The sequence below is a fragment of the Plectropomus leopardus genome, chromosome 2, assembly GCF_026936395.1.
Source record: "Plectropomus leopardus strain MGB_pleo_1.0 chromosome 2, ASM2693639v1, whole genome shotgun sequence".
NCBI lineage: Eukaryota > Metazoa > Chordata > Actinopteri > Perciformes > Serranidae > Plectropomus > Plectropomus leopardus.
This window is the reverse complement of record NC_142177.1, coordinates 8,450,041-8,473,518: the sequence shown is the minus strand read 5'-3', so window position 1 is coordinate 8,473,518 and position 23,478 is coordinate 8,450,041. Positions and strand designations below refer to the sequence as shown.

The 23,478-nt window shown below is 39.3% G+C and overlaps 2 protein-coding genes across 3 annotated transcripts; both read left to right on the top strand.

Annotated features, from left to right (window-relative positions):
• The first annotated feature begins 1,690 nt into the window (after positions 1-1,690).
• snrpe (small nuclear ribonucleoprotein polypeptide E) lies at positions 1,691-5,760 on the top strand. The gene is made up of 5 exons (XM_042497564.2): positions 1,691-1,875; positions 2,596-2,622; positions 2,714-2,776; positions 4,654-4,732; positions 5,551-5,760. Exons 1-5 carry the CDS (start codon positions 1,822-1,824, stop codon positions 5,604-5,606), a joined length of 279 nt encoding a protein of 92 aa, XP_042353498.1. The 5' UTR covers positions 1,691-1,821; the 3' UTR covers positions 5,607-5,760.
• Positions 5,761-6,687: 927 nt separating this feature from the next.
• On the top strand, positions 6,688-23,341 carry cdc42 (cell division cycle 42). Of its 2 annotated transcripts, none has more exons than XM_042499490.2 (6): positions 6,688-6,842; positions 13,419-13,559; positions 14,577-14,649; positions 15,010-15,119; positions 15,683-15,880; positions 17,375-20,026. In XM_042499490.2, exons 2-6 carry the CDS (start codon positions 13,455-13,457, stop codon positions 17,462-17,464), a joined length of 576 nt encoding a protein of 191 aa, XP_042355424.1. In that variant the 5' UTR covers positions 6,688-6,842; positions 13,419-13,454; the 3' UTR covers positions 17,465-20,026. The 2 variants fall into 2 exon arrangements, with proteins under 2 accessions (XP_042355424.1, XP_042355414.1); XM_042499480.2 differs by lacking the exon at positions 17,375-20,026 and adding an exon at positions 21,576-23,341 and having other exon boundaries at positions 6,689-6,842.
• Positions 23,342-23,478: the final 137 nt, after the last annotated feature.

Below are 23,478 nucleotides of genomic sequence, written 5' to 3'. Positions count from 1 at the left end.
GGATAAAAACAGAAAGTCTAAACACAGCCCAATTTTTAACGTCCATTTTTGGCCTACACAAGGTCAGACAGTCTAAACATAGACCAATTTTCAATGTCTTTTTTGTTGGCTGATTTAGGACAAAAACAGACAGTCTACACATAGACTAGACAGTCTAAATGCAGTGTAAATGCGACAACCTAAATTGTTTGGTTGTAGGTTGTACTAAACTGTCAGTCTTGAGCAAGACTAAACAGTTTAGCGTTTATGCTCAAATATTATCCTTCACTTAGCTGAAAAGATATAAAGTAGCTTTATTTTTTGCTTATGTAGCAAACCAGCATGATATACTTACTGTCACAGTGTAAAATATGGAGAAAATGTTCAATTTGCATTGCATCTCACTAACTAGTTGATAATTTAGTCCAGCTTAGACCACATTACAGAGGGTGGACTGGTAGCTGGAGATGTGCCAGTTTACCTCCTTGACATTGCTTTGGTGCTCTTGGGCAAAGCACCAAGGATCTGAATGCTTGGAGCTCTGACTATGTGTCAGCTTCATCACTCTGATATCTCTCTACAATTTACACATATAGGTCTGTAGGTCCTGTGTGTGCGTGTATGTGTGTGTGTGTGTGCGCGTGCGTAATATTTAATGTTAAACATGTAATGCCTAACATGTTTGTGTAAATATCTGTTCTCGACTATAGGTGATCTGTCTTTTTGGCCAGCTGAGACAGTATTGCAGATCCATGAATATGTCAGATTTCTTTGTATTTGCAGTTGCCTGAAAATCTGTCGATGGTGTTTTTCCAGATCTTTCCAGATACAGGTCCTTTTCGTCCAGTGTGATGTTACTCACATGTTTGGACCATGCGCAGAACTGTCAGGCAGATGGGTGCTGGGCCATCAAGATCCTGAAAGTTACAGGTGTTTGTTTGTTTTATTTAATTTTACTCAGAATATGTGCTGATGCACATTACATGAAAACTTTAAATTAACTCAAGGGCCGGTGGCAGCTGTGGTAAGTGAGACGTCAAAATATTTTCTTCTTTTTCAGAGGGCCACCTTGTGGGATATTCTGGCCATGGCTGCCAAATAAATAAATAAATAAAAATAAAAATAATAACAAAATCAATTCAGGCAATTACAAGCTATGTGCATGTTTCAAGTTGGACAATGACCTAAAAGTGTATACTGTTATATTTCTAATCACAGCTTTAAGTGACTTTTGGCAAACACATTTAAATCTCAGGAAGGATGTAAACATTAAGGATGCAGACGTCATCGCTGGAAAGGACACTGACAATATTATGTGCAGAGCAGCTCATTTTGCTATGGTGGTGGATTTGGAGCTTTTTACATAGTAAACAAAGTAATTTCATACAGTGCACCATGACTGTGAATTGTTTCTACTCTTAAGAGTTTTGTTTTCCAACATTTGTTTTTAAAGCTCCTATAAGCCAAAGCAAGTCTTTTCTTTTTTGTGGTTGGCTGTTGCAGTGCATAAACATTACGTTGTCATTATTCTATTCTATCATCAGCGCTTGATGTGTGAATAGAAAGGTTTTTTTCCTAACTGTCAGCTTGCCAGCAGTACAAGTGCTGTTTTGGAGCGTAGTCTGTAAATCGTTATGTTTTGGAGCAACTACTAAGTGCAGTAATGACCTCCTACCTGCGGGAGCGCTGTTTCACAGCACATCAACTTTTGTTTGCATGCGGAAGCAACCAAGGCAAACCGCCATTAAAGCAAGCTCTCAACGTGAGTGATTCGTTTAAGTGCTCTCTTTCAAAAAGGGGCAATTTTTTACTCATACCTATCGCTGGTATTTTCTTGGAAGAATGGCGTACAGGGGACAAGGACAGAAAGTCCAGAAGGTTATGGTGCAGCCCATTGTATCCTTTATATTGCAATGAACAAAAGGCGCGGTTGAATTTCTTGCTACAATAACTTAGCGGCTAGGCTAACATTTCTCATTAGCTAACGTTAGCAAGCTAGTCATTTATTTTCCGTGGTGTGAATGAGGAGAGAGTTTTAACATAGCCATACAGTGTTTTACAGATTTATTGCAAGTACATGTGTTGATGTTTAATATCGCAACCAGTTCTAGTTCTTCAAAGTGCACTGAAAGTATCTGTGTGTGCCTTAAGCACGATTAAATATGAATATGGTCCAGGGGATGTTGCACATAATTTATCTAAGAAGTCAAGATCTGTGAGCTCAATGGATCATTGTACTTTGTATACTCATGTCTTTTTCCATTGCTTAAAACAACTGTACGTGTGTGTGTGTGTGTGTGTGTGTGTGTGTGTGTGAGTGAGAGAGAGAGAAAGACACATAGCTACACTACATACTCTTAGCACGCTAACATGCATTCATACAGTAGATTTTTTTATATTTTACTGCTGGGATAAGTAGTTTAGTATTTCAATGAAAAGTATTTTTACTTGTTTAGCGTATTATTTCTAGAGTTTGAGAGATGCGACCATGCAACATTATTATCAGCCAATTATGTGCAATAACCCTTTAAGGTGAACATATTTAGCTGTATCAATAAATGTGCATGTGTGTGCGTTTGCTCTTGAAACTTGAATTTCCTTGACTCCGTGTATCAGAACCTAATTTTCAGATATCTACAAAATGTAAGTATTTAGATAAACCATTTCCACAGTTTATTCAGATTTTTTGTGTGAATGAAATGTAATTTTTATCTCTTGTTCCTCTCATTCCTAGCGCTCACGGATCCAGGTCTGGCTGTATGAACAGGTCAACATGCGGATAGAGGGCTGCATTATTGTAAGTTATCTTTATCATATTTTTTTGAAGTGGAATAAAAAATAATAAGTTTGATTTCCCACAATCACATCATTAAAAGGAAACTTTGATATTTTTTCATCTTGGATCCTATCTTATTGTGTCCAACTGACCAATGGAGAAAACATTTTTTTGAAATTGGTCCAGTATTGAGCGAGACCGTAGCAGCTCATGTCATTGAAACTGGCTGCACTTAAACCACTCCAGGGCATTTGTACACTGTCAATGTATATCCACTAAATGACTTTGTTTTTGTCACTGACAGGCTCGCATGATTATTCTAATACCCCAACTTGTGCACACTTGTTTTTCAAACATGGGTTTACCTACTACAAAGAGGCTATCTAATGAGTGGCTGGTAGATTTTGGAGTCCACCAGCCGCAGTGGTAGATTGACAAAAAAAGTGAATTTGCAACCAAAATCCTGGAGGGACTGGTTATATGGATTTAACAAAGTCCTGCTTACACATGGACTTAACACTAGGCTTGGGCGGTATCTATTTTTTCACACCATCATACCTTCCTGGAAATCCACCGGGGTATTTGGTATGTGATGGTGTGTATCAGTGTGCAATGCAAAACCCCAGAACTGCTGTGGTTTTCAGCAAAAACACACAGTGAACATGATCTTTGGATAATTATACTGCATACCACCTTTTACTGCGGTTTCAATATCTTTATCTGTCACAGACATGATGAAATATGTATGTGTCTGTTTTACTCAACCTGTCCTGTTTCTGTTAAAACTAAAAACCCACTCTAAAGTGTTTCTGTCGACAGAATTGCTTCAGTTGTTGACACAAGGCATCTTATTGTGAAATATTTGCAGGACCGCGTTTGTGACAACGCAGTGGTTTGCACGGCTTCATAAATGATATGTGCTTTTAATTGTGGAAATGCAGTAGTTTAAACAGTAGGCAGCTCTGCAGCAGGAATGCAACAACAAATGCTGCCAATGTGAACACACATGTCTCAAGCATGCAGTGTGGCCAGGGAGTGTGATATGCACTGCATGAAAAACATCCTCAATACAGCCTCTCCATTGTGAACTAATAGAAAGATGAAGGTCCGCATTTTTGATGTTGTTCATAATCACAACTTTAGTATTTCTAGATACTCCGGAGCACCGTCATACCGCCTCAGCCTACTTTACACAACAACTCAGCCAAAGTCCCGACATGGCATGTGTTCCATTGTGTGAGCATGTATTTGAAGGAGACATTAACAACATCCGCAACAAAGTTTACATGTTTCCCGGACATTTTTATGTAGCAATGAACAAAATGTAAATGCATGCAGTAGCATGGATCAGATGACCATATTAATAATTTTGTCATGATTTGACAAAGTATAAAAAAACGATGGAAACACTGTTCAGAATAGTCTGAGGCCTGAGATTTTTTTCTCACATGGATTACTTCAAATACGTTTTTCTCATTATTTGAAACTTTGGCCGCTTTTGATATGAACATCCAACATTGTAACATTTTGAATCACAACATTTGTAAAGGTTAAACAGTCCCGTTTACATTTATTCTTTTTTTTTTTGTAAAGATTTTATGGCATACTGTACTATGGCAATTTGTACAGTTACTCACTGCCTCTGGGGTTTTTCTGCAAGTTGCTGTCCAGCACAACATCCTCTGTTGCAGGTGACCTGATAACCTTTTGGTTATGAAGCAGATCTAAAGACTACAACATTCACAGTTCAGATTCTGGCTAGACCTCTTGATCACTCTCCCCATGGTTCCTGTCTTCACTGCACTTTCCACTATCAAATAGAAGGATTTAGGATAAGACTGTTAAAATGCTGCTACCTTGAAACTAATTTTTGGCTCACTGTTTCATCCCTCTCTTAGGGTTTTGATGAGTACATGAACCTGGTTCTCGATGATGCAGAAGAAGTCCACATGAAGACCAAGAACAGAAAGCCTCTGGGTAAGGACCACCCTTTGTTTATTTGTCGCTTTTTCTCTGTGTTGAACATTGACTTGCAAACATGCATATCAGCACAATTTACACACAGGCCATGATTTCTGCTTCTTTTATGAGACTCTGCAAAAAAATCATTTTTTTGGCATGTCATAACATGAAAAGCACAGGTGGTTTCAGGACATACATCATGAGACATTTGTTTCACATGCTATGACAAGTCAAAATGTCTACTGTTATAAACTTAAGTTAGAACCAATGCCTTTTAAAAGTTTGTTTCCAAAGGCTGGGTGTTTTATGTTTAAGTATATGTCTTCCAAAATAAGCTTAATTCAAACTGACATGTTTCATATTGTGCCTGGGTGTAATGCCCTGCACAGTAAACAACATGGTTATTATGAGTGTATGTGTGAAATTATCATTATTTTTTTTAACCTCAAAACACAAATAGGTGTGTTTTTGAAGTATATCTGGCAGGTTATTTTTCTGGGGCTACTTAACAGATGACAAAACACTTTTGGTTGACTGCGAATTCATGAAACCCACTGTAAATAAATTTGAGAATGATCTAATAAAGTCCCCCAGTAGAGATTGCTGTATTGACTCATAAAGCCCTTTTTTTTAGCATGCACATCACCTAATGAACTCACTTCAGCTGTCAGAGGAAACCAGACATTATACAGATCCTTTATGTATTGTTCCTAGGTTCCATATCACCTGTAGCATTCAGATGTCTCCAAAAGTGACACTTTGTATCTCTCTCCATCAATCATCTTCCTATTGTGATCCTCCTCCACTTATGTTTCTTCATCTATGTCTCCCAGGGAGGATCATGTTGAAAGGAGACAACATTACCCTGCTGCAGAGCGTGTCCAACTAGGACAATGGAGACACCTAAGAATCTCACCTTTCCTAGAAAGAAAAAGAAAAATCTTGTCTTGTTTTTTTGCAAATGATAGTGAATATGTTTGTGTTCATATAACATGGATATTGTTTTTCTTATTTTTTTGAGAATAAATGTTTTTTTTCCTACAGCTGTTGTCTGCATTTTAACCCTTTAAACCTGGATTGACATAAGTTTTCTTGTGCTGCATTCAGATGCCTTTCATGAGCTTTGTAACTCTGAAACCTAAGCAAATTGGATGGATTTCTGTTTAAGACGTGAGGGTTAAAATGATAAGTGTTATTGAAAAATTATGAAATACAAGGGAAAATGTCCAGTATATATACATATTATTTTTTTCAGCACTTCTTTTGGGTCATTTTCTTGTTTGTTTTTCTTCTAAGTAATTTCCTCATAACGTTTTACTAATTTCTTGCTAATTTGGGGACTGTGCCCTCTCCCGTTTCAGTTCCAACTAAATGATTCTCAACCTGAGTTGTTTGCAGAATATGTGGGTCATTGGGCGTCAGTGACATCTAGTGGCTGACAATTATATTGCAGTTTTCCTATGTAGGTCAAACTCCGAGCGCCAAATAAATTGCAACAAGACAAATTGTACATTTACCGACAAACAATACATCTAGTTAAGGGATGATCAATGAGGCTGCATGTATCGTGAAGTGGGAAATGTTCCTATAATGTTATATTTAATGTTGTGAAACATGGTGAGAAGTGCTAGAGTACTTTTTGGTGCAGTGTTAAATGGTTTAAACGACTTTCACTGGAGGATGCATGAAAGCAGAATTAGTGGAAAACAACAAATCTTGCATAACACAATTCAAACATGTCCAGATTGTCCATACTCTACATAAGCATCTTGTGCTGCGTATCACAATTGCCAAGCTATATATAACTGATCCATTTCATTGGATGAATATAGACGCACGAACAATTTCCTGGGGTTTAAGGACTAATGTGTAGAGGGTCAAATGCAGTTTTGAAATACCACACATTATCTGTTTGTCTTTAAAACTGAACCCCACAGAATCATTTCTGTGACTTGCTCTGTTTATTAGGCCATCGTCTGAGAAAATTAGCCTGGTTGTAGTGAAATTGATTAACGCGATGACGTAGTGCATCTTTACGTACGCAACGTGTCCCTGTTCTGTTGACTGGGAAGCCCCTAGCGCGGAGCTGCCAACGCCCGGCGTAAAGACACAAATAGAGGATACGGTATGAAAAATAATGTTTTTTTCTAAGTATTATTGGGATATTACTGTGGTTGGTTTTACTTTAAATGTTGATAAAGTCATGCATGCTGTATATATGCGGTATATGGATCGTAATAGCCAAATTGGATATATCATTCAGCAACAGCATCCGCTAAGGTTAGCCCAGCTATCTAGCTAGCAAGCTAATTGAGGAGGACTGTAGTTAGCAGGGCAAGCAGACAGGCAGTCTGTAACATTGGACCGGCTTGTAAATAAACCTATTTGGGTCATGCAGCACCCATATTTCACATCGTTTTTATTGGTGATTTAAATGTTTCGAGAACTGACACTTCTGTGCCCGCAAGTAAAGCATTTATTAGCAAAAACGATGTAAATAGTAACTAGCTTCCTGCTAGCTGTTTAACGAACGAAATAAGAAGGCGTAACTAAAGCCGACGCCAGGTCAGTAGCGTTACTTTTTATAATCTAAGGACGGTCACGGCTTATTGTTGTCTAGCACAATGTTTGGATGCTATGGTAAATGTCCACAATACTGTGGGTGAAATCAGAGATATATAAGTTAGTTTATCGTCAGGCTCAACAGCCGGCAGGAAATTAGGCCAGATTGAGGCCGGGGATGTGGTCAGAATACAACAGCAAGGCTAGGGCATCCAAGCTAACAGTAGCTCTCAGTGGATGCAGTCACTAAGGTGTGATCTTTAAGTGTTTGTTACGTAGTTATCGATAGTTACACGTAAGAGTGATGGTAACAAATTCTTTAGTTACTCACAGTAAGACGTGTCATAAATTGTGAGGATAATAATGTCACAGAAAGTCATTTTTTAGGGAACTATATGCGTGTCGACGTCAAAAAAAATGCTTGTGATTTAGCTTTTTGAAAGTCTATCTGTGTCAAGTTTCAAATGGCTAGATGTTTAATGATTTAACTTGTCAAGCATGTGCTTGAGGGCGTCCCTGAATCTTTATTTCAGATGAATGTAAAAGAAAGCTGTGACCAGCCATTGGAGAAATGTTATCTAATCCGATGTAATGCCAGTCACAACATCGCGGGCATGAAGCTTTGTGCATGGATGATGTTTGGTTCTGTGGTTGGCAGTAGAAGTGCTAACTGATCAGAGCTGATGATATTATCAGACTTACAAAACGCATTTAATGCAGTGTTTAGAGCTATATTCATATTTGGAGTTCATGTTGTGGGGAAACTGCCTCATTAAACTAAATGTCAGCTGCTTTTACTACTACTGTTTAAGCTGGCCTGCCCTCAGAGAGCTTGCTGGCCTACAAACACAAATGCGTGGATTAAGTCTGGAAGCATTATTGCAGCTGCAGCCACCCTCTGTTGCCCATGGTCACCGGCTTACTGCAGTGTTTAGCTGAGGGTTTGTCAAATATTCCAGAAGTATTCTCATTAGAAGGTGTTTTTACATTTTTCTCAGTCACATAGTGTTCTATGAAACCCATATTAGCCCTCAGGGCTTGGATACCTAAGTTGCATGGATATAACAGTGATCGGCTTGCAGTAAAACTAACTGTTCTTTCACTGGCAAAAGTAGTAAAAGGATTCCTCCAGACAATGTCAGGGTTTTCCCCTGCTTAACAACTGATTTAGTTGGTGCCTTAGGCACAGCTTTACTCGATTTTGTGTTAGAAAATTGCAGATCACCTGGATACCAGCCCAGTGAAAGTCCCTCCAAATTTATGTGATCAAAATGACACTTTCTGCTTTACATGAATACATTTTGGGAAAAATCCTAAGTTATGAGCACAATCTACGAGCATGTTTTTAACACTGAAATATTCTCCCCATTTGGAACACCGGGCTGTTCAGGTAGCGGAGAGACCACAGTTTAGATGACACTGTAAGGTTCAAGGAAGCAACACCTAACCCTCAAACATAAAGCTAGTACTGCTTAGATTTTCAATTCTCAGTCCTAATTTTGTAATGATGCAACAGAGACAACGTTTCATCTGAGCACCCTAAGATTAATCAGTTATTACGTTTTCTTGTCATCAGTGTTTGCCCTTTAATTGCAAAGACCTTGTGGGCTGTCAGGCCAACTAGATTCCCAAGTTAGCCAAAAAATATTTTGCTAAAATATTATTTGCTAATATATTTCCTAAAATGCCAAAATATTGCCAAATATCCATTCCTTTGGAAATCCAGGATTTGTGTTTGTGGGCAGCCTCTGTGTGGTTGTTCTGAGACGTAACTTATTTGCACTCTCATTTCAGCTCTGTCTGAGCCTCAACTGCGTCTTGATATCACTCCTCTCTTGTAGGGCTGCAACTAACAATTATTTTGATAATCAATCTGCTGATTTTTTTTTGGATTAATCAGTGAATGGGATTAAAAAAATAAAAATGAAAATAATAATAAAAAAGCATTTTTTTTCTCCCATCACTTTGATCCAAAACAGATTATCATTGACAACAGTGCTAAAAGTTGCATAGTGCATAAACAGGCGGTTGCTTGAACATCCCTGAGCTGTCAAAATATTAAATTAGAAATAATAAATAACTACAAATTCAAATATGAAACATTCAAAAACTAAATATAGATGCAGCATCATGACCGTTGTGCTTGCGTGCCATGCTGTGTCATTTTGTATATATTGCAGCTAACACACTTACTTGTTTTGCATAATGTGAAGCTTTTGAAGTTTTCGTACGAAATGTCCTATCTTCCTTCGCCATGCCTCTTCAAAACACCGACTTCTTCCGTCTGCATGTGACGTAAACAGTCCTGCGACACAGCGAGTGACGTAATTATCGCGCGACACAACGAAACGATAATTTTATTCGTTGCCAGCACATTTAATAATCGAATATAATTGGTTTTATTGATATGTCTCTTGTGTTTCAGAGGGTGGCACTTTGCCCCTCCAAACACTCACAGTAGAGGAGGGTCAGATGAAATGAACATTCTACATGTCACTGCCCTCATACTTCCATGTGTCCTTTATGATGGCATAGATACAACCAATAGATGGCACTAGAGGGCAGAGTCAAGAGTTTCAGACGATAAACATGGTGACAGTGGCACAGGTTGTAATAATGTATTTTTTAACAGAGGCAGTATGGTGGACGCTGTTGGTGTGTGTGGAAATGATACATCGTGTCATATGGACTTCTTTCACGATGTTATTATTTCGTTCCATTCCATCATTTTTAAAATGTCTTTGGCATCTCCCTTTTTATCTGCTATGGTTGTATGTCGCTTGAACGCTGCCCCCATGATCTCCAGTGTTACTGCTTTGTTTTACCGTATCGGTAAGCTTTCAGCAAAACATGCACAAATATGGATGAAATGAATGAGAGTACAGACAGAGGGCTCAATTCATGTCCATAGATGTATCTTAACATCAAGCTTAAATGCAGCGAGCTAGTCTTAATATTTTAGTCTTCTGAACATTGCCTTTATTTTATTGATCATGTGTAGTGGCATACTCTAACCTTTTCACATCTGTGTTCTTACGTTTTGGCAGCACAGTTTAGTTGGGAGGCAAGTTAACCTCTTGTGTCTTTATGCAACAATCATTTGGTCAAGGTTGCAATCTAATGAGTCTGTGCCACAGTCTGGGCTGCCACCATGAGCGTCATCGAGCCGCCCTTTACCAAAGCAGTTCTACTTTGTGGTCACAATTTTGTTTAGAATTCTACACAATAACGTCTTTGTTCATTTGACCAGGTGTTTCTTGATAATAGTTCATTTTTTTGCCATCTGGCTAATACAAAAAATGTTTTTCAGGGTTGGTAATGTAATAGTAACTTAAGGTGTGGGAAAACAATTACTTTGGTACCAAAGTTTGCAAGTGATTTTGGAGAAATGTTTGTACCGCAAGCATTTGTTTGATTACATTGAAAAATTACCTTAAAGAGTTGTATGAAGAAGGGATAGGAAATGCCCCTCTGTTTTCTCTCCTAATGACCACCAGGAAAATATTGGAACAAATCATTTTATAAGAGTATGACACATGCATGTTGACAAGATCTAAATTGAAATGTCGTTCAGTGACAGATGTGTCATAGCCTCACGTTTCAGCCATTTAGTCCCTCATTTCCTCTAAACATCAAGCAAATACAGCATAGAGGCTGACACACTGGTGTATGACTAGAACAATGAACGCCAGGCAGTGTAACTGTTCTTTGACTAATCTGATGTAACAGCAATTTTGCAAAAAGAAGTGCCATTGTTATCCTGTGTTTCTGCAGGTCATCCACCTGCGTTCTGTTCCCTTGTTAAACCACGTTCACGCCGAAACATTTGGCGCCTGCAGTTTTGTCCCTCTGCTTTACCCAATGACACCCCCACCCCCACACAGTGGTGCAGAGCTCTGCAGTAGCTTGGCACTGACATACTGTAACGTGGAGGGGAAACAGGGGAATACTGTGGTCCACATATTACATATAGCGTGTTGTCTCTAAATGCACAATACAGCACCATGCGTCACATTGTTCTTGGATTCAAGGTCAACTTGTATTTTTTTTACCTATGTCAGTGAAGGAAAAGCGCACATGTAAATGATAAAATGTAGGGATGCACAATAATATTGGAATGTCATTGGTATCGGTAGGTAAAATAAAATATTGGAAATATAAAAAAATGACATGCTGATTTCTGCTGATATGACAAACAGGTTATTTCTTTTTACTGACAAAGTGAACATTAACTAAATGTCAAAGCTAAGTCAAAGTATTTGTATTTTACACAATTAATGAATATTACATACATCAAAAAGCATTGTAGTTTATGTCTTCATTTGTGGGTGGGCCATCATAATAAGAGTATGCATATTATGATGTTAATTCCTCCACAGTAAAGACTTGATGATCACTAAAATTAGGTGGGGAAAAGTTGGTGCATTGGTATTAATGATTTGTTATTTATTGGCATATTGGATATCTGCAAAAAATCCAATATTGTGCATCTCTAATAAAATGAATAGGCTGCAACTAATTAAAGTTTTTTATATTAGATATTTTCTAGATTAAGCATTTGGTCGAGAAAAACTTTGAAGAAAACCAGAAAAAAATGCCAATTCAATTTTTCCACAGGCCAAAACCCAAAGAGATTCAGTCTACTATTAAAGGGAAAGCAGCTGGTTTGAGTTTTTCAGTTTTAGCTGAATTCTGTGCTGCCGCTTGAGTCTCAGAGTCCTGGTATTGTTCATGCTGGCTCACTGTCACACTGTCACGGATTACACGTGAATAGAAAAGAGCCATCATCAATGCTATTACTAACACCTGTGCTTCTCCTATTATGATCAGTAAAAATGTTAGTCAAAGGGTTCCTTGTGGGAATTGTTATCATTATTCTGATGGCTGTGGGAAGGCCCTTGCTGGTTGCTGCAACCCATAATGACCATGTTGCTGTTTGGAATCTGACAGCTGTTGTGCAATGATTGCTTGGCCTTAGGCTCAGAAGTTATTTTCAAGTACTTTCTCTGTAGTCTACCAGTTTTGCCCAGCTGCCATTTTCAAAATTTGCAAGTGTTATAATACAATTGGTCCAATTGTGGTGTGCTGCTTAATTGGGAGGTGGGGTTTGAACCATCATTACACATAAATTGTTGGCATGATGAAAGACTCAGTAAGTGTCCTGTAATTTAATGAGAGATATATTAAAAAAAAAAACAGTGTTAGCCCAATTCTGTAAGCTTCAAACACCTTTAACACCAGCAGCATCATATTTAATTGTCATTACATATTTACAAGTTGTGAACATGTTATTAATCTTTTATTACTTGTTAATGTAAAACCCTGTTAAATATCTGCTGAGGATCATATAATCTCACACCTCTGTATTGTCAGACAAACTTATGAAATTATTTGATTTGTAATCTGTTTCTTGCAAGGAGTAAACCCCAGTCTGCTGGTTTTCCTTTCCTTCCACAATTTTCCTCCACCCAAACATTCTTAATTTATGATAGCACAGCCACAAAATGTGTAATGACTTTGTGTGGAGCACATTTATACTGTGTCATTTGTCACCCAAATAGACTCACAGTCTATTTGGGCACAGCTGTGGGTCTAAACAATCTCGCAATCCTTTAAATGAGAAAACCTCATTTGGACATCTGGACACTTCCATTGACCCTGTGGTTGATCATGGAGGTCTAGTTATTCATCTGTGACTGGACAGGTTATCTCCCCATAAGCATCCTAATGTCATGTACATAATTGCATTTTTAGTCTGGGCTTGGGTCAAAGTTTTCAGATTTAGGTCAGGCTCCAATTTTATAGTTACGTAAAACATAAAAATGCTTTTACCAACAGCTTTTCATTGACAAGCAAAGAAAATTCTATCTGGTGTTGAGCTTGCCAAGGTCTTCCCTGGAACTCGATTGTCCCCCACACTCTTTTCCTTCTGTGTCCTGTCGACACAAAGTATCCACTATGTACAGTACTATTTTAGACCTAAGCAATCCACAGAGAGTAAAGGCTCGAAACTCTGACATTAAAAAAATCATATACTCTATAAGATGTTACCTTTGCTAGGACTGACTTTTCAGTTTAAAGCAAATGAACAATGGTATCAATTAATCAAGCTTCCTTTCTATCTTTTTTTCTCTTTCAGATCTTGAATGAGTAGCAAAGACTGCAAAACACAGCTATGCAGACCATCAAGTGTGTTGTAGTTGGGGACGGTGCTGTGGGTAAAACCTGCCTGCTCATCTCTTACACTACAAACAAGTTTCCTTCTGAATATGTACCTACGGTAAGTGTGTGGAAGCCTGTTTGACTGGTAGGCCTGAATATGGTCTATCTTTTAGTTACCATGTGCCCACAGTTGGCAGATGCTGCTAATTTCAAAGCAACCTCATACGCTCTACCTTTTGTAGTTGTGTTTGCAATTGTGATGTTATGAGTTTCTTTAGAGTTTCATAGTTTTTAAAATTTGGCTCTGGTTAGCTTGCTGCACAACTAACTGATATTCAAGGGAAACTTTGCGGATTTCCAACCAGCTCTTCGTGAATGCAGTGTGTTCAGATGAACAGTGTTTAACTTTACCCTGTGCCACAAATGCCTGGACCTCCCTGGTCATCTGGAAAACACAAAACATGTCATTGATGACATGAAAGGTGTCACGCAGCTGACACTGCGTCACTGCTTATACTGCCATGACACAGAGCTGGTTGAACGTTTGCATAACTGAATCAAAATTTAGTTTCATTCTGAATAATCAAAATGGGACGTAAAGTTTGGAATGTGATTTTTTTTTTTTGGTTTGGTACACCCTGTGAACCAATTAATTGCAGTCTCATTGGCCTAATTTCAGGCCATATTGTTACACATATTGACTAAATTCTAAGGTCTAAATTCGTAAAAGCCAGGGCTATGTGTCAGTCCTTAGATCAACCCAGCCTTTTCAACTAGCATCACTGATTATTAACAAAAAAAGATGTCAACACTTGAAGAACCCCCACCTCACATGCTGTTCTGTGGTATTATGATTCTTTGAAACAGACAGCTAGAAATCTATTCTGTTATCTCCGCTGCACTTAAAAAGTATCAAACTCTGGTTGACCTCCTGGTGTGTTATCAAATTTCTGATTGCAGCTACCGTAAACAGTTTTAAGCCACATCCGCTTGAACCCGATGCATTAAGATGGTCAAGATACTGAATATGAAAATGTATAATTAATATCTGTCAATTTCTTGTGGTGATAAAATGCCTAGATAATTCACTCTTGAGCAAATGAGCTAACTGTTGGTTTTTGTTTGTGTGTTGTAGGTGTTTGATAATTATGCTGTAACTGTAATGATTGGAGGCGAGCCCTACACTCTGGGCTTATTTGATACAGCAGGTACGTCTTTCCTATTCCAACCTACACTTGTGTAATTCTGTTCATTCATTATATCCACTTTATGTGCCTATTACCCATTAAGCCATTGTCATTCTAAGCATTTTGTATAGTCAAGTGTTTCTGTGATATTTAATGTAAATAATAAAAACAGATATGATTTGTATTCCTCCACTTTGCGTCCTTAGCTTTACTTTTAAAAACATAGGATATGTGTTGATTGCAATTAAATTTTAGAGTGCCCTGTGTTTTGGTGCTGTGCCCCATTTCACCAACAGAGATACCCTGCTTTGTTCAGTAGATCAGTGCTGGTGCTTGATGGCCAGACTGTGAGTTAAACCTGGTTGTATGTGGTTTCTCCAGGTCAGGAAGACTACGACAGGTTACGACCCCTGAGTTATCCCCAGACAGATGTCTTCCTCGTCTGTTTCTCCGTCGTGTCCCCCTCCTCCTTTGAAAATGTCAAAGAAAAGGCAAGTCAAGTCAATCTTTCTTATTTTCTTGCCATCGATCTGTTTCCCAGTCTGTTGTGAAATGTGGATATATTGTTTTACTTTGTTGTAATATCTGCAAGTGGTAGGTTTCTGGATTTTTTTCCTTGTTAAAGGGGCTTTTGGGGAGTTTTTCCTTATTTGTGGTGAGAGTTCAAGGACAGACTGATGTCCTGTGTCGTAAAGCCCTCTGAGGGAATTTGTGATTTGTGATACTAAGCTTTATAAATTAAATTGAAATCAAAATACTCAGTTATATTGGAAATCTTCCTTAACAAAAAATAGGATAATCAATCATATTAATCACAGTTTGCTACCTTTATTATAACATTTGCTGTAGAATATGTTGTAGGAGCTGGTCAGTGGCTGAACAATACCTAAAACTTTGATTAAATGTAAGCTGAAACAAGCTAGTTGGCTTTCTGCCCCCATGCTATTTTGAATGGGCCTCCACCACTGAATTATAAAATGTTAAAGAACCGTAAAATGTTAAAATGCTTGTGCTGTGTGTTGACCATTGCATAACCCTGTGTTTTTGCACGCAGTGGGTTCCAGAGATCACCCACCACTGTCCAAAGACCCCCTTCCTGCTAGTTGGGACTCAGATTGACTTGCGGGATGACCCCTCCACTATAGAGAAGCTGGCTAAAAACAAGCAAAAACCCATCACTCCGGAGACAGCTGAGAAGCTTGCAAGAGACCTCAAGGCTGTGAAATATGTGGAGTGCTCAGCCCTCACGCAGGTAATATATCTGATTTTTTGCAGTTATACAGTCATACATATACACACACTCTTTACACACATGATCCACAACTCAATGGCAAGAACTAAGGAAAAGGAGGAAAGAGGAACATGTCAATATTTCCCCTGGTCTGTGCATGCTATGGTTGATGAGTTGCCAGATGCCAGTTTGGTTTCAGTGAATGCTCTTAGGTGTGGACTTAATGGTGCTTTGGACTGCATTAGTGTTGCTGAAGGGAGCAGTTCAAGCTGTATGTATTAGAATCTGTGACCCTCCAGAGTGAAGTCCATTTGTTATCTACAAGCCCCACCAACACAAAAGTACAGTGAGAGTGACACTAATCTGGTCTTTTGCTCCTTTTACCTGGGAGTATCCCAGTACAACATGACCCTGGGCCTTGTCCTGCAGAGTGAAAGGTGAGCTGATAGTGTCGACAATCTTAAAAAGGGCACAGTGCAGCTTTAGAGGACACTGACTTGGATTAGCTAATCAAAATGTTAAGATATCAGTAATTTAACAACAAAATAGCTGTAATTTTCATTTGGGGGCAAAATGTGAAAGTACTGCTGTTAATGAAGTTAAAAGGAGACCTTTTGTAATTTGGGAGCGACACCTTGGTTGTGCAGGCAAACCTTTTAATAAGAGTTCAGGCTTCAAAATAGCACATGCACTGTAGTGCATGAAACATTTGAACTGTGCATGTAGTTCTCACCTCTACATGCACCTGTGCATGCGATTGTTCAGGGCTGCTAACCAGGGTTTGAAATTAGCACCAGCTAAATGCTGGTAAAATATGTAAGTGGCTGCCACATTACTTTCACTCAACAGCCAAAAAAACAATGTGGTCGGTTGAGTTGCAGATAGATTTTGGAATCCATCAGCCACAGTGGCAGGTGGACGGTTTTGTTTTTTAACTCAATATTCGATTTAATATTGTGGCAGTCAGTACTTGTGTCAACTTTTCTGATTAATAAACCAGTCTGTGCGTTTATGAGTTTGTCTGCCTCAGTGAGTCCTGAGTACTTGTGTAGGCTTTAGTGCATCACTGCTGGAAACTTGAGGAGGAAAGCGAGGAGAGGGAACATGACTCACAGGAGTACAGCTGAGCTAGGCCTCACTCGGGCAGAGAACAATAGTGTTGATGGAGTTGAGGCGGAGCCCCCTCCTCTCTGCTCTGCCCCTTCCTTCCTCCTCCCCCTCCTCTCCCTGGCATTACTGTTGCATAGCTGTTGATGTAATATCCTGTTTCCTGTCGGGGATCTCAGCACTCCACAGCTCACTATTCAGCGACTGCCTTCATGTCAACACTATCATCTTTGCGCTATGTATCTGCTTCACACAGATGTCCTATAGCTCTCATACTTCTTTGTATTTAACACCTATACTTTACTCCTTGTTCTGCCATGTTCCTCTGATCCTCCTCTCCCTTCTATCTCTTTCTGTGTTTGCTGTGCTAATCGTGCTGTTGTTCTCTTCCCTCTCCTGTCGTTGTAGCGAGGGCTGAAGAATGTATTTGACGAAGCTATCCTAGCTGCCCTAGAGCCACCTGAGACGCAGAGAAAGAGGAAATGCTGTATATTTTAAACTTTCTCTGTGCCGCTGCTTTCATCTCTTCCTCATTCGGTTGCCATTATCTTCTTCATTTTTCATTCCTTTATCCCACCCCTCTTTTTTCCTCTCTCAATGTATTTACATGTGCTGCTTTTTAAATCTAGACCAATCTCAGTCCCAGCCATCAAACTAACCAATCCATCAGTCAGAGTGCATTGCAACTAATCTTTGTTTGATGGCCTCAATCACTGACTCATGTGGGCCTTTCTGCACTTCAGTGACTTAACCTGTTGCCTTCTTCTAACCTGTAACTGATTACAGTCTGTTTGGTTGTTGTATTAACGTTCTGATTTCTGGAGTGGTTTATGACAGCTTCATTTTACATCATAAATCTGGCACTTCACCACTGTATCATTCCTAGTTTTCGTATTTAAGCCCAGTGCTCGTTCCTGTGGCCTAGGGCTGGGCGATATGGACTAAAAATAATACCTCAATATTTTTAGACTAAATGGCAATGCACGTCATACATTTTCTTTCTGTTAAGTGGGCTATATGTTGAGTTGTAAGTCAGATGTTACACGCACTATTTTAATAAAATAGACTGAGAACAAAATGAAAATGCAAACACAGGTTTCCTCCCCTGTCAAAAAATCTACAGCTGCAAAACATGTAAATGAATAAGTATATAAAATGAATAGTAGTGCTATATGCTAACTTTATTTACACATAGCACTGGCGCTACAGAGGTTGAGTGCTTTGTAGCATGAGTGGTGCTGGGTCTTGTTTAAAAAAGTTAGAATAGCAGTACCAATACCAGTAGCCTTGAAGTGATGCTGATACCAGTAGATACTTAATTTGATGACGACAATGTGATTAAAGTTACATAGCAGGTTAAACAACAGAGTCTAGCTGTTTTGTAAGTTTGCTGGGACTGTGTTGGATGTTAGCTGCTGCTGTGTTAGCTCGTGCTAACTGAGTAGACTCTCTGGGAGTAGAGAGATTCCAGTAACAGAAAGTTTGCTAATGTGACAGGGAGTCTGGATCAAACTCCTGACGCAAAAAGGATAGAATGCAGGTATTGGTTGACTACAGATGGTTCAATACTACTTGGTACAGAGTTATTTTGGCTGATACCTTTAAAGCATCGAGCACAGATGCCTAGTCCTAAGCGTGAGTATTAGCCAGTGTAGCTTGCAATTATTCAAATTCTGTTAGGGGGAGTTTATAAAGTCACTTTTCATGACCTTTCAAGTTAATGTTGTGCTGAACAAAATGCAGTCATTGTTTTAAAAATCTTAATTATTCATACACGTAGCATTGACAAAGAGAGATTTAGACTTTTTTCGTGTTAGGTCATGTGGAGGAAATGTCTGTATTGCCACTGCGCTGCATTTTTATGAAGGCATCCATCATCCAGGCGCCTTACTGTTGTTCAAGTGACTACAGTGACTGCAACTGTCACCTCATATTCTTCTCACACACAAGCAAGTGGCTCTGACACGCAAATGCTGGGTTTGTGTGCATACTTGCACAGTTTCAAAGAGGAAACAGGTTAGGGCATGTTTCCATATTGCGTTTTTTCACCGGCAGTAAAGCACTGGCCAGGAAGATAGAAGTAAAGATGGGCGACATCTACCAAATTGCCAATTGACGATGTCCACGCTAAAACACAGTGATGGACAATGATTTCATTTTTGTGGCGGGGCATTCTGTATTGACACAACTCTACTTTTATATGACAAATATTTTGACATTTATTTTAGCCAGGTAGCTTACGTTTAAAAAGTTAGAAAATAAATGACAGTGATGAAACACCAGTGCCGATGTTAACTAGAAATGCTTGAAGCGGATGCATGAAAAATTGGAGTGCACTCAGATTGTCTGCAGTGTCTAAATGCTTTTTCCTTATTTGAAAAAAGTAGCTGGTGCTCGGAAAAAATAAGTTTGTGGACACTTGGCCTAAAGTAAAACAACGTCAAATTATATTAATATAAATGGTCTAGTCTCATTTTATGTCTTGTGGAAAAGTCGTTGTACCGCCCAGCCCTAATGTGGGTCCTGGCCAACAGCAGAGGGGCATCTTACAGAGGATGTAGGATGTCATTTGGGATGCAGCTATTGTTTAAGTTAGTATTTCCCCTCTGTCCTGTAGTAGTTAATGTGGGGAGGGTTTGGACTAAAGTGAGGGCGGAGGCTTCACATGGCTGCACGCGGAGATTGATCTCAACACTAAACAGAGCTTCCATTTCTAATGCTAATGTATTTTTTGTACTACTATTGATGTTTGATGAAACAGAACTTTGAGTCTGACTATGGTTACATGTAGGGCTTATAAGTACTTGAGTCATATATAGGGATTGTTGGGTCATGTAACCACTAAAAGCTTTACCTGATGGTGGTCATGTCTTATAGATCTGGTTTATAGCTAAGATACACTTAATGTGTCTTAGTTCTGAAAATTACTCTTGTTTACTTGCACAACTCTCTCTATATATGACACGTGCCATTAACTGTGGTGCATAACCAGATAATCAAAAAGCTAAAATTGTGTGAAATGACCTGTGAAATGAATTAATAAAGGACAGATGAACTTGCTCTCCTCTCTGCCTCCCTTCTTTTTCCAGTGCTCTGTAAGAGAAGAATTCGGTAGGGTTGGTCAACTGAGTGAAGCAACGCTGAGGTTCTTTCTGGTTTACTGTATAGTGCAGCTCTGTGTCAGAGCAGCTCTGGTTATTTCACATGACCAAGCTCATGGTGTAAGCAGCTTGGCTCTGGGGCAAACTCAAAGAGAGAAGAAACATTCACTTCTGAGGCTGAGCGTAGACCCAGGTTGTGGACCTGGATTAAATATGTTGAATCTGGATGGCCTCTTGTAGTGAGTCAGTCAGCAATCTGAAGAGCAGAGCCGATGAAGAAAAGCAGGTGGCGTGGAATGGAAACCCTCACATTCCATTTTTGTGTTGTAGTTCAGGGGTTATGCTGCCTTTTTCCTCCACTTTTCTTGTCTGACTTGCCTTTGATTTCAGCTGTCACAGGTCAGCTACACTTTGCACTTAAAGACGCATGTGATTTTGTGTTGTTGACACTTAACTCCTTATCTGTCTCACACAGCTAACCACATTTATAGGAAAGTGGAAAATTCTAATGATATTTTTTTCAGATCTGATTGGATGATCTTGAAATAATTTGCATATTTACATTATTATCATTATTTCTTGTCCCCGACAGCACTCGCATGTTCCAGTGACTCCAGTTAACATGTACACATAATATTCCACTATAATTTCGAATATGACAATATTCTGAATTTGATAAGGGTCGCGTAAACAGCATTTTCTGTTTTAATATTGGCCTTTTTGTGAATGTTGCATTTTCTGATTAAGACCTATGGAATATGTTGGGATAATTTAGGTTTCAGGAAATGCATACTCCATATTCTGAACATGGCTCTAAATTGCAGTTTTATGGCAGTGTTTGCGTTATCATAGATGCATTGTACACAAGCCCACATTTTTGATCAGAAGGAGAAAAACATCTACTTTTAAACATGAAAGACTTCGATATCAGCAGTTTTATAGATATGAGCAAACATTACAATGCTGACCTTTCTAAAGAAGGTGGTTGTAGCACTGAAAGAGGGAGGCTGTCTGCATACAAACGAGTCCACCAACGGTTGGAAAACTGAAAAACAAAAAAAATGTTATAATGAAGATGCAAGTAAAGTTGCTCCAGCTGTTCCAATTTTCCATATTGATGTGATAAGACAACATGTGGATTATCCATGGCTGCATAAAATCATGTCGTAACAGAAGTCTTGTATTTAAAGTAGAATATTGTATTGTGGGGCCTCTGATGATTCCCACACCAACATTTATCATTAGCCATTTAAACAGCTTAGTAGGAATAGTGTCTTTTTTCAAAATAAGGGCAAATATTGGAATACTTTGTGCATGTTAACAAAGTCAGTGTTTCTTCTGACACTTCACCTAAAGAGGTTAAATGGTGCTTTGTTTTCACCCAGTTATTTTCCCTCTGTTTAAGCCGCAATTGTGTTCCCCTCTGCTCTGCCTTTTTTTTATTGACCTGTGTGTGTTTGCGTTGCCCCCTCATTGAGCCTGTTGCATTTGTGTGTTTGTGTTCACAGAAAGGCCTAAAGAATGTGTTTGATGAGGCGATATTGGCTGCATTGGAGCCCCCAGAGCCCAAGAAGAAACGCAAATGTGTGCTGCTATGAGAAGCTCCTACCTTTTCAAAGCATAACACACATAACACACACACACACACACACACACCTTAAATACACACACACACACACACACACACACACACACACACACACACACACACACACACACACACACACACACACACACACACACACACTCACTCACAAACACACACCCTCCCCCGCCACAGCCCCCCTTTCCCTCGCTCTGCTAAGGTTGGTTGACAGCATTGTCCTCCACAGAGACGACTAGAAAGAAAACAGCCTCCAACGTTTCAGATAATTCTCTGCAATAATAAGAAGCTTCACTCTTAAGTCTTGAGTTTGGGACAGAAGATCAACCTAAACTGGCCAACAGGCTGCTGCGGGCTCCGGGGCTGGGTGGCTTAGCCTCGGACGGGTATCCAGACACAGAGCTTACATACAAGTAGAACTCATTCTGTCGAGCGTTTGATAGATTGATTTTGATTCAGTCAGTGTTGTGGCCTAATCAACTTTTTAGATGCCCAGCTATATAGAAGTCCTCAGCCAATGTAAAGGTTTTGTGGATTTAAGCCCTGCCCCAGCTCCCTCCCAGCCGCCTGACTGGCGGCTTCCCATGCTGCTGATCCCGTCCCCTTTTTTTGACGAGAGCACACTCATCAGCCGATCCCTCTTCCTCAGCACTACCAGAAGCTAACAAAGTAGTGTTTTGTTTCTGTTTGCCAACACCCCTTTTTCTCCTCAAACGCAAGTGTGAGATATTTATTCCAGAGACGCGCTCTTAACCACTAAGGAAAGGTCTGACAGGACTCAGTAATTCAGAGCAATACAGCTAAAGCTCCACATTGAAGAAGTTAGACAATATTGCCATCTAGTATCCAGTCCTCTTAGTGTGGACGTTCACAGCGCAGTTACAGTCCATTTTTGGAGTGTGGTAATCACTTGAAGAGCTAAAGGCATCCAGTAGTAACGGGTCCACGAGTCGACCGCAGGAATTGGCCTTCTAGATGCAGGGAACTTAAACAGTGTTAGCAGAACAAGCGGTGTGTTCTTAATGCGTTGCCGGGGACCAAGGGAGGGTAAAGCAGGATACTGTTTTAACATTGTCATCACCTCACACTTAGAATGGGTACAACAGAGACGGCCACGGAATGGGCTGTCCGGTCTGTTGTTCCCGTTCAGACTGTTCGGTGCTGCATGTAGCTGAGCCTTGGTCTCTGTTCTAAATGATAGGTTTAACAGATGTAATTATAATGTAAGCTGGCACACAATGTTGATGTAGGCTCCAGGTGTTTTTACCAAATTTTTTTTTTCTTCATTATTTCTGTTTGTGCTGTTTTTTTTTTATTTTATATATATAAATATATAAAAAAAAAAGGTTACTTTCACTCCTTTTACATTTAGGGGTCGGAACCCATCTGAACTCTTACCTGCCAGTTCATACCATGAAAAGCTCTGAATGGTTCAGTTGAATAAAAACCTCCAATGGCAGAGAGACTGTTTGGTAAAGATTATTTGTGATTGGTTGGTTCTTGTTTTTCTTTACTGGTGGCTTAGAGTTGGGTTGATTTCCAGCCCAAGTCAGTATAATTATTATAACCTGTTGTTGTTTTGGTGCAAAACCAAATGCTCTGTCTAAAGTCTTTGTTCTTTGTATATGCATTCTTTTAAAAAATATTAAACTTATACCTTAATTGCCTTTACCACTTTTTGCTCACTGTTCTTGTTTCTTTCTTTTTTATTGTGACTTCTTCTCGACCAGAGCTTTCAGCAGCATCAGTGGTAAAACCCACATATTGGTGGACCTTGTGCTATGTCTTTGTGATGCACTGATCCTGTT